At 32.2% G+C, this 14,033-nt stretch overlaps 1 protein-coding gene across 1 annotated transcript in view; it reads left to right on the forward strand.

Moving 5' to 3' along the window:
• Positions 1 to 14,033, forward strand: part of LOC123698494 (protein amalgam-like) — a 70,368-nt gene that overhangs the window by 36,529 nt on the left and 19,806 nt on the right. The window contains exon 4 of the mRNA XM_045645140.1: positions 10,267 to 10,474. Within this exon, the coding sequence (XP_045501096.1) occupies positions 10,267 to 10,474 (208 nt within the window). The remainder of the gene's footprint in view (positions 1 to 10,266; positions 10,475 to 14,033) is intronic.

The raw sequence follows: 14,033 nt of genomic DNA on the forward strand, positions 1-14,033 counted from the left end.
AGGCTCTTGGTAACGAATATTAAAGCATGGATGAAGAATGGAGGTAACCGGCAAGATGATATAGCACCTAGAATCAAATTCTTAATTAAGACGGAGTGAAGTTTCAAATTGGCTGCACAGTATTAAAATGTATAGGGATTCGATTGAGGCGATTGATGATAAATCACAGTTATTCAATGGGACTATTCACGTAGTGAGTCGATAGGTAGATTAGGCAGAGCTTCAAGGGACAATTGCTATGAATTGGCCCCGATATAGGATTATTTCATAGGCCTTTGATTGATTGATAAGTAACAAGAGCTGTTTGAATTGGAATTAACAGAATCTAAAGAGACAGAATAATATAATTTTTATAAAACATATCAACAATTATAATTTGGTATTATATTGTGTTGTACCAAATTATAATACCAAATTATAATCAACAATTATAACACACAAAATAGTTCATATTATTGAAATAGAAGAGTAAGAAAGGTAATCAAAATTGTATAAATGGCAAACCTGGTATGGATCAGTCATACTTTTTATCCAATCTCCATAATGGGCTTTAACTTACATTATTTCGCTCCCAGAAAATTGAATCCGACGGTGCCGTTTCAAATCTAACTCGAAACAAACTGGATTAGAAAAAGTCCTATTCCGAGTTTACACGCGTCCCATAACTTGAACAAACTCGTTAAACTATTGAACCTGACTCTACACCTACTCCTTATACATTTTATATCTGCAGAGGTTATAGGACGCTTAAGAGCCTCTTAGAGTAGTTTGTCTTTCTTACAAGTACGACTCGGAGACTTTATCAAGCGCAACTTGGCAACTGGAACGACTCATAAAACGTTCAACTTTAAGGTCACCGATTATGTAGTTTTAAGCGGTTAGGTAATGCTTAAATAACTTTTGCTTAAAACTTTTGTAAAATATGTTCGTGTGCTCGCGCTCGTAATTCCGCTAAGATTAAATTTTAATTTAATTACACGCTCTTAGATGTATGACGTAGCCTTGAATTAAGCATGTTACGCGAACTTGTGTTAGAAGTTTGAAATGGAGCAAGCAGAGTAAATTAATTTACATTTCTATTATGGCTTTATTTAATAGAGTTGTGATGCTCAGACTCCTCGTTACAAAGTCAAGAAATAAAAGTCTATTTATCATTAACGTTCAGAAACAGTTGCACTAAGGCGTTCTGATGAGATTCGCGAAAAGCGGCGACGCGGCCGGCGAACAAAATAAAATTAATGATCTTTCAATGCGAAACTCCTGCAAACATTTTATCTACTGGATTCATTCACTTCACGTGTTTTTTGCTGGAAGTGGTCCGTAAATAACCGCCATTTATGGAGGATCCATTTAGTGTCCTTCTCCATGACAAACGAGCTGCCCTTCTTTAAGAAACGATCGATCACGTTAATGATATTTAAGCAGTGTTTCACCAATGATCCCGATGACTTGCAAATAACATATAATCCCGTGGTTTTCGCTTTGAAAAGGACTTATCTATCTTTATTACGGAAAAGGTATAATGATGACGACGTTGTTTATAATTTAGCTTTTATTTCTACAGGGACATAAAGGATTTTCATAATACAAAGCAAGAAGAAATAGGGTGGATGTGATCTGTCAAAGTAGGATTAAGGAAGATGACAAGCAGTAGCGATTTCTTTTGGGATATTGTATTTTTCCTATGAGAAATGGAATGTTTTTGCGTCGCCGGTGATGTAACATTTCCTTGTAGATCTCGTTGCTTTTTAATCTCAATAATTTTAGCTGACGTTTATAATATATAGCTCGCATTTCGCTCCTTATTCAAGAACCCACGTTTATTACGGAAGTTGGATAAAAAATGAAACGTAAACATTAATAAAATGTCCACTTAGATTTATTTCAAATGTTTGTATTCCTTGGACACCTTTGAATACCTAATAATTTCCCTTTGTTTTTGTTTAATGGTAATGTCAGTTTGCTTAAATTAAAATATCATTTTCATGACAAATTAGCCGTATTTTCCCAGACTTTAATTAATTACTTATTTTTCAAACAAAGTATAAAAGAATAATTTTTCCAATTTGGTGCAGTGCATGAAGATTTTTGTATAAACTACACAAAAATATAAATTTCATATTAATACATCATAATATAATTCATATCGTATCCGATTCATTAAAAATTCTCGCATTCTGAATCCGAAAACTGCTTTAGCCAGGAAAAATTTCGTGGAATTTCGTATAAAAAATTAGAAATTACCGCAATCGTAATATTTTTCACGGTCTGAGCGCAGCGATGAATCAAATGCATCTTATTAAGCCGGGATAAAAGGAAAAGCAAACATTGTAAGACGAAGTGCTTAAACTGCAAACTATCAGGAGGAATTTTATTTGGTTTTTGGTGAAGTTTTTGCGCATACCGTAAGTAGGTTAGTAGGTATTCTGGCTTATTATGTGGAAACTGTTTGATAGCAGTATTATAGAGTGAACGGAATTGTTTTAAGATTTTCTTATTTTAAATTTATAGTTGTTTTTAAATGCTTTGTTAGAGCATAGCTTTCGAGTATGTTTTTACAGTAAAGTATCAATTTAATAGTGAAGGTGGAATTGCTCGTAACAAGAAAATATGAAGTTAAATTATTTTCTTTTTAACCTGATATTTTGTATAATGAATGATGATACATCAAACACGGCCAGGGTTACATAAATGAAATATTTCAAACAAGTTAATATAAATAGTTTTTATTGAATGCAATTAAATCAAGCTAGACGTAGCGATTCGACCGTCTGATCTGGCAGATTTAGAGTTTTTAATTGTCTTCGAATCGAATCGTGGCATACCGTTGTTATACTTAAGTATTTAGGGGAATAAAGGAAGTCTAAGTAAAAACGAAGATATAATATAATCCATGAAATAAAGCAAATATAACTTCGTTTCATGGCGGCCTTCCCAAATATAATATGAACTTATTGGACCTTTTAGCTTCTGATCCAATATTTCTGAGAATTTATTACTTTTTAACTTTGTGAGTTACATGAATTATGTCAGAACTTTGAAAACTTTCTTTGCATTATTATATCACCTTTTGAATTACAATTCTAATAATAATTACTTATGAGTCCGATATTTTGAATATTGTTTGTAATGTTAAATTAATTTGGACTCTTTTAATACTGTTATGTCTTTTTTTAAGAATATTTCAAAGGTTAGGTAGATTCTCCGTATATATTATACAATCTTCATATTATATTATGATTGTGTTTTTGTTTAATGTGTGTGTGTAAGTGTAAAGGTATGTCTAAGAACACAGATTCTAGTTTCACAATGGTAAAGCATGTATACAAGTACATTTTAGGTAAATAAAGTTTGATTACGGAAAATATCAAGGTAACTATATGATTATACATTCAATTTAAAACGTATTTACTGAAAACTAATATCAAAAACTATGTATCTCTAGCAGATAAATACCGTTGTGTAAGCGTTAAAAAAACACTTATTCTCTCGACATTTTATAAAACATAAGGAAAATTACAAGCAAAGATTATAAATACAAACAGAAATAATAAAAGAAATGGACTAACAAATAATCAATTACCGCTGAAAGCGAATAGCCGTAATACAAAACAAGGGAATGTTCTTTTGTAGCATCAAAGAGGCGATTAATTCATTCATTTGAATAGAAACAGGAAATATTAGCACGCGTTGAATTTATGGCGTAAAAGAACTTGAAGTGTTTATACATAGACGTTCATATTGAGCTTCGCTATTGTCGTTGATTCTATTTTGATGTTTTTATGGATAAGACTTTTATGAGCTTGTATTATTTATGTATTCTAATATTTCTACAATGAAGAGATTAATTCATAATATGAATTTAAAATTGTATAATGTAACAAATCATCATCGTGATGCATTTCTTTACTTTGACATTAATTTGTGTATTAAATCTTTTACTTTGACAAAGAATACAGTGTATCTGCCATCTAGATATAAGCGAGAACTTGCTATGTTAATAGCATATAATATTAACCAGTCTGGTACATGTTTGTTATCAGACCCTGGATCTACTATAATTTTATGTAGTAGTAATAATAATTATATACACCAACCTTGTGTTGACAGAAAATCTAGCCCTAAGCTAGATTTAAACTAGTATATAAGACAACAGCTAAGCAGACTTTTTCTATTGTACATCAAAACATTCAAGGCTTGGCTAGCAAATTATTAGAAATATAATTATTTTTAAATCATAATAGAATTAAGGTTTTTTGTGTAACAGAACATTGGCTTAAACAATGTCAGTTGGTAATAAATATTGATAATTATACATTAAAAAGTATATACTTCAGGACATATGCTATTCATGGAGGTTCTCTTATTTTTGTACACAATAGTGTAAAATGTAAAGAACGAACTGACATTGTTAGTCTTTCTGTAGAACGGACCATTGAACTGTCCTGTGTTGAACTGGAGCGTTACATTATTGTTTGCGTTTATAGACCCCCTTCCAGTGACTATAATATGTTTGAGACAGTCATGGAAGAAATATTAAAGCGTTTAAGTAGGAGTAAGAAAAAAGTTATAGTATGTGGTGATTTTAATATTGATATACTTTTACAAACACAAACGGCTACACGAATTGTTAATTTGTTTCAGTCATTTAATCTGTATAAACTTTTTAATGAACCCACACGAATTACACCTACTTCTGCAACCTGTATTGATAATATATACTGCGACTGCTTCTGTTTAGAGAAAAATATTCTCAATACACTCACTTCGGATCACTGTGGCCAGAAAGTAGTTTTTGAATGGGATTGCTTACCTGAATTTAAAAGAATTAATGTTAGGCCTATAAGTAAAAAAGGCATTAATAAATTTAGAGATAATATTAATAAAAACCTGCCCGTACTGAATGATCAATCCTGTAATAATAATCCTTGTGAAATGTTTAAAAATCTTTTCAATTTAGTTCATAATGAATTTGAAAAAATATTTAAAGTTAAATCTTTAAATATTACCAAGGATTTACCATTTAGTAAATGGGCGACACCTAGCATACATAGGTGTAGGATCGTTCTTTATGAGTTATATGGTATGAAGCAATATAATAAAGACCCATCTTTTCTTAGTTATGTTAGAAATTACTCAAAAACTTTTAAAATTGTTTGTTTTACTGCGAAGCGATTGTATATAAGAGATAAAATACGCGAATCGGATAATAAAGTTAAAACAGTTTGGTCTATTATTAATGGTGAAATGGGTAAAAGCAAATCAAGTAATACTATAAAACTTGTAAATAATGACAGGGTTATTGACAAAAGTGCTGATGTTGCGCTTGCTTTTGAAGAATTCTTCAGTAGTGTCCCTGTTACTATTACTAATAGTTTAAATTCGTCTTCAGCACTTGCAGAAACCTCTTTGAGGGACCATGTTGCGGGGTGCAGTACATTATTTGAATTACGACACGTAACTGCTAGTGATATTGTTACTGCCTTTAAGACGCTTAATCTAAAAAATACTTGTGATCTTTGGGGAATGTCCGTAAATTTAGTTAATAATATCATAGAAAATATTGCGAAAAATTTAGCTTTTATATTTAATAAGTGTTGTGACTATGGTACATTTCCTAATTTACTAAAGCTTAGTAAAGTTATACCTCTATTTAAGAAGGGCGATCAAGAAGACTGTAACAATTATAGACCTATCTCTATTTTACCAACATTAAGTAAGGTATTCGAGAAGTTAATATTAAACCAACTGAGTAGTCATTTTGCATCTAATGATTTACTGCACACCAAACAGTTTGGTTTCACAAAGGGGCGCTCAACCACAGATGCTGGGGTTGCACTTCTAACACATATATATAAAGCATGGGAAAACTCAAAAAATGCTCTGGGGATATTTTGTGACCTCTCCAAGGCATTTGACTGCGTTGAACATTGTACTTTGTTACGTAAACTTAATCACTATGGAATTAAAGGAAAAGCACAGAACCTCATAGCGTCATACCTGCATGATAGGATACAGACTGTAGTTGTTAATGGAGAACGTTCTAGCGGTGCGTCAATTAACATTGGTGTTCCACAGGGGTCAATTTTAGGTCCCTTCTTGTTCTTGGTATATATCAATGATCTTCCCTATTATTTGCAGGATAGGTGTGAAATAGTTCTGTTTGCAGATGATACCTCATTAATTTTTAATGTGGATAGGCATGACCCAAATGTTGACGAAGTGAACAGTGCTCTTTTACACATATCTGAATGGTTTAATGCCAATAATTTATTATTAAATGCCAAAAAAACCACTTGTGTTGAATTTTTACTTCCTAACGTAAAAAAGTTGAACAGAGATATTACCTTGAACGGGGAGGTATTGCATCCTACTGAGTCTACTGTATTTCTAGGGTTAACATTGGACGAGAAACTACAGTGGGGAGCCCATGTCAACACCGCTGCAGGTAAGCTCAGTTCAGCTGCATATGCAGTCCGAAAAATAAGGCAACTCACCGATGAAGATACGGCTAGACTGGTTTATTTCAGCTACTTTCATAGCATTATGTCCTATGGAATTCTACTGTGGGGCAGGGCTGCAGATATAGAAACTATATTTATCTTACAGAAAAGAGCCATTCGCTCTATATACAATTTACGTGCTCGGGATTCACTAAGAGATCATTTTAAGAATACTGGTATCCTTACTGTACCATCACAGTATATATTTAATAATATTTTGCATGTACACAAAAGCTCCGACTTACACAAAAGAGTAGGAGATAGACACGATTATGGCACAAGGAACAGGAATAGAATTGAAATGCCATTTTTCCGATTAGCTAAAGTTAAAAATTCATTTATGGGTCAAGGTATACGCTTTTACAATAGAATTCCTCACAATATTAAAGAGTTTAGTAGTTCTAAATTTAAAACTTATATAAAAAATGTATTAGTTCAGAGAGCGTACTACAATATTCAGGAATATATGGACGATAAAAACCCATGGAGGGTTGTCGCGTAAAAACCACAAGACAGTTCATTGGCATATTATGATATATTATGTAGTTAGATATAAGTTTCATATATTGTAATATTTACATGATTTTAAAAGAGCAACTATGGAGTTTCTTGCCGATTCTTCTCCATAGATCACTGCTTTCCGAATCGGTGGTAAATGTTAAAATAATTATGTAATGACGATTCGAAAGTGCTACTAAATAGTAGTCTAATTGAATAAATGAATGTTTGAGTTTGAGTTTGTTTGAGTTTGAAGTTATCAAAAATGATACTTTCATTTGAGTTATTTCTTCGGAATTCCATTTAATAGTAAGAAAGGTATGTAAATTATGAATGTTTAACTTAGACAAGAAACTAATTGCAGGTTGTCAGCAAAGTCTCGGGCATCCGAGATTTTGCTGACAACCCACAATTATGTTAAGGACACCAAGAAGTGATTATTACACGGTTATACTCGTGTAGTAATTCCAGGCAAAGAAAGGAAAATTCCCGTCTAAATTTTTCCATCCCTCTATCTTGATTTAGAAAAATAATTGTGGTTTGTCAGCAAAATCTCGGGCATCTGCTAATTATATTACATACATACCTTTTTTTTAAGTGGGGAAATCTTGCATAGATACCCACGGCCTCCGGGGAAAGGGCCGTGGGTTATATCGGATTCCTACCCACCAAAACCCCACTGTGTTCCGTCAAGCCACATCAACGACGGGGCCACGGGTATAAGTAGAATTCGTCCGTGACCCCATCAGCAGCTGCCCGTCTCCAGGCCAACACCAACTATGAGCCCGCCAGCTCTGACCTCATGGGGCGGCGTGAGCGGAACACGTCTCGCGCCGCCTCATCTCACCGGACGATGGACTAAATCCCCGCTCCATCGCCCGGATATTACATACATACCTAAAGCTAATAAATAATACCTTCCTTTCTTCCCCTTCAAAGTAGGTCCAATGTACCTACATACATGTGTAATAATGTCCTATAATATTTATTTATTTATTTATATTTATTTATACAGTTAAAATTCAAATTCGCTATAAATTTGTTTCCAATTTTACGGAAATCGTTGTCCGGCCAACCATCTAATCCATTTGCATTTCATCGGGATGTTGTCTCATTAAACGGGGGTTCCTTTCTCTCATTAGTCTCTGTCGTTAGGTACATTTTCAGAGGGATAGTTTTATACATATTTCTTAAAAGTGTTATTTATTCTTTTGCTTGAAGTACCATCCGTGAACGTTGCTCACTTAATGAAATAGGTATGTTTGCAGAACGAGTAAAATTTAACTTTTTCCCATACCTAGTAAAAATTGTCTTATCATCATAATATCGTAATATGCATGTGTTTAAATTTAGTATTTCAAAACACTCTGTCATTATTCTACTATTATATTATGGGTAAAGTTTAATTAATAATATGATATTCAAGAACGGTTAAAATATCTAATAATTGCATTTGAGAGAAAATAATATTTCCGTTTTAGTTTGATTTTATCTTAAGAAGAACAAATTGGCACAAGTATAAAATTTCTCGAATATCCTAAATGTGTATGGAAGTAAAATAATAACAGACTTTTTGACTATTGGTATGGTTTTCATTCATCTTTACATATTACAGCCTTTCTTATAAGTTATAATGAAACAGAATTATTATTTAAGATAACATCTGTTCTCCTAAAACGCGGATTCAATTGAACTGTTTCGAAACGTAATAGAATAAGCAATTTTCCTTTTCTCCGGCTTCTTTTTTTATGTCTACAAAGATTAATATAATGCGATTTCACTTGATTTCTGACCTGTCGTGGAACAAAAATCGGATTGTACAGATAGTCTCAGAAGACTGTGACAAAAATATTTTATGTGCTTAATATATATCTAAGTATAAAATATTCTTGACCGCTTTCCTTATAAGAATCTGAATCGAAAGGGAGGAAGTAATCCCATTTATTCAATACCCGTCAAAATCAGTTCAGCATTTTATAGACTTATCCCAATCAAGAACATTTTCTATTATTGGCTTTTTTTAATACGTCATTTTGAGCATATTTATCACATACATTTATTATAGGTTTTAATTAATATTTTTATAAAAAAGTATGAAACTAAAAACACGATTTTAACTCATTTAATTGTATAATTCGATGGAATATTTTATTTTTATTGAACAACTCATAGAAGATTACTAATTACGACAACATCACCCATTTTTAATATAAAGATAATTTAATATCTGAAATTTAATTAAGATTCGGTTATTATACATTAGATAGATTGTAAAGTGAAGAAAGTAAATGTAGTTTAAAAAATTATTAAAATCCTTTTTCGAAAAGGTTAAAATTTTCGAATAAATCTTTAAAAACTCTCGTTTGGTTCGTTTAAAAACTGCCCCGAGCCTTTCCGAACCTATTTGGACTTTTCTCTATAGGCGTAAAAAGTAAAATACTTTCTGAACTATTTTACTGACGTAAATTTTTATAATTTGAAGTTCTTTTAGTTTCGTATATTTTGTTCTGTTATAAAATAAAATTCACATTCCCAATATACAAATGCCACAGCCACTTTTGCCGTTTGAGATTCAAAACATTCATGATGTCATTTAATTCAATATTTTTTTAAACGAATTTTTTTTTTAACTGAAGTACATATTACGATTTACATTTGAATAATAATATTAGAACCAATGGAACCTTTGATTTTAAAATTTAATATAGAAAATAGGCGTCAATCAAATTGGAGCCAATTCTGTAGAATTTGTAAATGTCAGGTTTTTTACAATTCCAAATTACATTGTTTCGTGTTATGCTAAAAATATCATTCTTATCAATAATCATATTATTTTTCTCATGACAAGGATATTTCTTCGTAAGATAAAGAAAGAATGAAAGAAGATTATTTTAGTGCAATCGTTGATTTTTTCAATTTATTCATTTTAAACTTCCTTTGACATCGCCACGGAGAATTTTTCGGTGTGATTTTTGTAACTGCAGATAGGTGGCTAGAGACAGTAGAGGGTAATAGGTTACTGATTTCCGACGGTGAAACATCTCATTTTCATCTGAATTACATGTAAAAACATAGTCGCGGGCGGAAAATGCTACCTATGTCCGCACTATGAGGCCGCTGACATTTCATTTGTTAACTCAAACTTAACTAGCTTAATTAATGACCTATCAGCTCATGATGTTGTAAATACAACAATTTTAAAATTAAAAGCATGAGCCTGTAAGTTAACTGTACCTATTATTTAAAAGCATCGCATTGTTCACAGGTAGCATGGATCAGAGCTGATGACCAAACCATTCTGACTCTTCATACGCGTCTGGTGACCCACAGTTCCCGATATGCTGTCACCAACGACTCTCCTGGCTCTTGGCAACTTCATATACGACCTCTGAAGGTGGAAGACAGGGGCTGCTATATGTGCCAGATAAACACTAGCACTATGAAGAAGAAAATTGGCTGTGTAGATGTTTTGGGTAAGATTAATGTATCATAATAATTAGGTCTAAATTTCACGCTAACAATCAAACGTTCAACATATTTGTACGGGCTGTTGTATAATTTCTACTACATTTGATGTTAAAGCGTATAGTACCTATAATGTTGAATATAAACTTTATGATATTATGCCATAAAGATAATAGATTATAATTTTTCACTCCAATCGCTTTATGCACAGCTTTATGCGACACAGGACTGCGTTCGAATTACCTTTTGAATAACTCTTTAAAATAATAATTGATAATTAAAAAATCGCATATATTATATTTCATATACCGACCTATTCGTACAGTTACATGGAAAATTCTTCAAAAATTCAAACCTCAGTTAAAAATCTAGTTCCTATTTAATTTTACACTTGCAACATGTTCAAAAAGGCTCTAATCTATTTTATGCTAAAATCAAATTTGTCCAGAATATTGCGCTCAAAATATCTGCAACGTACGAATTCCACACAAATCGCCACTAAAATAAATTACTTGATTTTCGATCGATACAGTTCAGTGTAGCGTATGAAACTTTTAGAGATTGATATAGAAGATTGCTTTTAAACGCCTCGTAAATTAATCACCGCTCTAGTAGAAGCTCAAGCTCAGGTAAGATTCATATGGCCAAAGGTTATGAGATTTTGTTGGACCACCCGAATTCTTTGTAAAATAACTCACTTTGACGGAAATTCTTAATAAAATATTTATGAAAAGTTGTTTAGAATAATAATAGAGCTCAAAAGAATTTTTGAAGTTTACCCTCTCTTACTCATTTGGTCTTGAACAAGTCCGTAATCCACAAAATTCAAGCAGAAAGCAACATTTCCATTAACATTACTAACAGAGATTATACTAGTTAGTAGGTTAAACTACGTTATTATGAAGTAAATGGAATAGTAGGTACACATAATTCCAGTAGCACTATTTGAGAGCCAATTAGAAGGAAATCAGTCCATTTACAGCTAATATGCAAGTTTTAGTCTAAACCACACAGCGGACGATTTGTTCAGACCTCATGATTTATTACTTTAACTCAAGCGTGTACCTACGTAATAAGCTCGTATCTATTTAGAAATTAGCTCGTGTTCTATCAAAAGCTGTTTCTATTCATTAAAATGGCCGTTACGCATCTATATATTTAGTATGATATGTTATGTTTAATAGCAGGACGGTGAAATCACGGAAGTTCTTATGTAGGATGCAAATTTGAAAACATAATAATATGATGATGAATCCCTATTACCTTCGATTAAAGAGATGTTTGCGGATTGACTTTCATTTTTTACGTTATTTAAAGCTAACTTTAGTCAGAAAATTGTGGCTAACCCTGTATAGTGCGTACGTGGCTACGTACGCGCTATACAGGGTTAGTTTTCAATGACCGGCCAAATTTTCAGAAATGGTTCAGAATCGATAACATTTTAGATCTAATGAAAAAAAAAGTTTTTCTTTAATTAAATTTCATTCCTGTCCGCCACTAAAAAGCGAACGTGTGGACATTACACAAGCACAATTCAGTTCAACAACCTAGATAGGTAGGTAGAACTTAGAAGTAGTCGAAGGTAGGTAGAAGTAGTAGTACACATAAATTTGGCAATGCGCGCACGCACACAAGTGCATTGATTCTGGCGGTGTTTACGATTTAGGAAATTTTTAAGACATTTTCAAATGAATGCTATTATTTTTATTTTATTTTATTCGACAATAATGTTTCAAAAAATGTACCTTTGGTTTAATATATAATTCTTAATTTTAAATTTTGGCTGGTCATTGAAATCTAACCCTGTAGATAGTTATTTTATTTAAACGCCTTTTCATATTTCCATTTTTAACGAAACCAACTAACTAAAAAAATCCTTTCAATCCTAACATAAAAATACAGGGCCATAAATATTTCAAGATCGATAACTCAGATTTATACGATTATAATTCCGTCGAATGAACGTAGGGTTGAAATGAATAAAAAACGCCGTAAAAATTTATTCCTTTAACCGAGAATAACTCATGATATATAAATTACTGGTGTTCACGTCGGTTCCCATTGTTTTTCATAATACCCACAGTTCCAATGGTAATAACCCAAAGCTACCAAGTATTCAGCCGTGAAATGCGAGAGCATTCGGCTAGGTACACTCTGATTTATTATCTGGTAATATTGTATAGATTGAATTTGTCAGTATTCAGAGATTTACGACTCCAACTTAATTAAGAATAGCGTTAGTTTTCCAAGTTATCGTAGTTTTATAGTGATCTTGAATTTCTATAAAGAAAGAAGAACTGATTTATTTAGCAAAAGTAGGGCTTGTCAGTATGGACTGTTGTTTATATAGCCGTTTAGATATACTTAGATGTTTATTCAAACATGCTGCTATGACCGAAGCATTCACACATTCACAAACAAATCTCATATAGCGCTACGTGAATAAAATATAATATCAGCGAGTAACTCGTAGTTTTCTTCTGCACAGATGCCATACAACTTCTATTTTATAGACTAGCTAATATTAACACTTCCTGGAAGTTGTGTCATGAAACGAAACCTCTCATATACTTAAGTAAACGATTCACCTCTACGTCGTTTAATTCGGCTTGTTGAGTCGGGCTCTTTATCCACATCTACATTTCCATACCACGGCACTAAAAGCTCTTTAGAGATGAAATTTATTACGCAATAATACATACATTCATACGTAATATTTGCTTCAATGAATTATTTACTGTTTATTGAACGCTGATTGAAATTTGAAGCAAATTTTAAAACAGCCTTCACAATTTTGTTTGTTTCCACATTTATTTAAATTATGTTATTTATGAGCGGTTCGAATAATCACAATCAGGCTGTGTAGCGTACAATTAATACTTGTTTTGGCTATTAGTAATATCGGGTAAAATATTATAAATCTTTTATTTATTAATATGTAAGTTTTTGAATGGTATCGTGTAAATTTATAATTATAAATTTATAAAGAATAGAAAAAATTCGATCACGAGGCGGGACTTGAACCCGCATCCTTCGCGCCATTCCGGGGCGGATGCCTAACCAACTCAGCCACTCGTGACCCGCCTGAGCAATCGAATTTATTCTATTCTTTCAGTTTTATGTGTCTTAAGGGACACACCGCGCGCCATCTATTGAGATGATTTAACAACCATTTCAACCAATATGAAGCACTTTTCAGTGAATACAATATTGTAACGATGGAACACGACCTTTTCTTGAATTTATATTTTTTTGGTTTTTATGGTATCGTGTATTTAATAATTGTATAAATTTTTGTAGATTTGGATTTGAACTCGATTAAAATACATCATGTTTTACACTAATATACCTAGATTGTAGTGGGAAAAAATGAGTGTGTGATATCTGTTAGTTGTATTGTTTCCATTGAACAAATACAGTAGTTATGAGACTGGGATTAGATGGTATTGAGAAATATGTTGGGAATATTTATGTTTCCTTTATTTCTATGCAAAATATCTTTCACATTATCCTAAATAAATCTCACTAAGCTCATATTTCAAATGGAAAGAGCCGTGTCACGATATC

The sequence above is a fragment of the Colias croceus genome, chromosome 16 (assembly GCF_905220415.1).
Source record: "Colias croceus chromosome 16, ilColCroc2.1".
NCBI classification, from domain to species: Eukaryota; Metazoa; Arthropoda; class Insecta; order Lepidoptera; family Pieridae; genus Colias; species Colias croceus.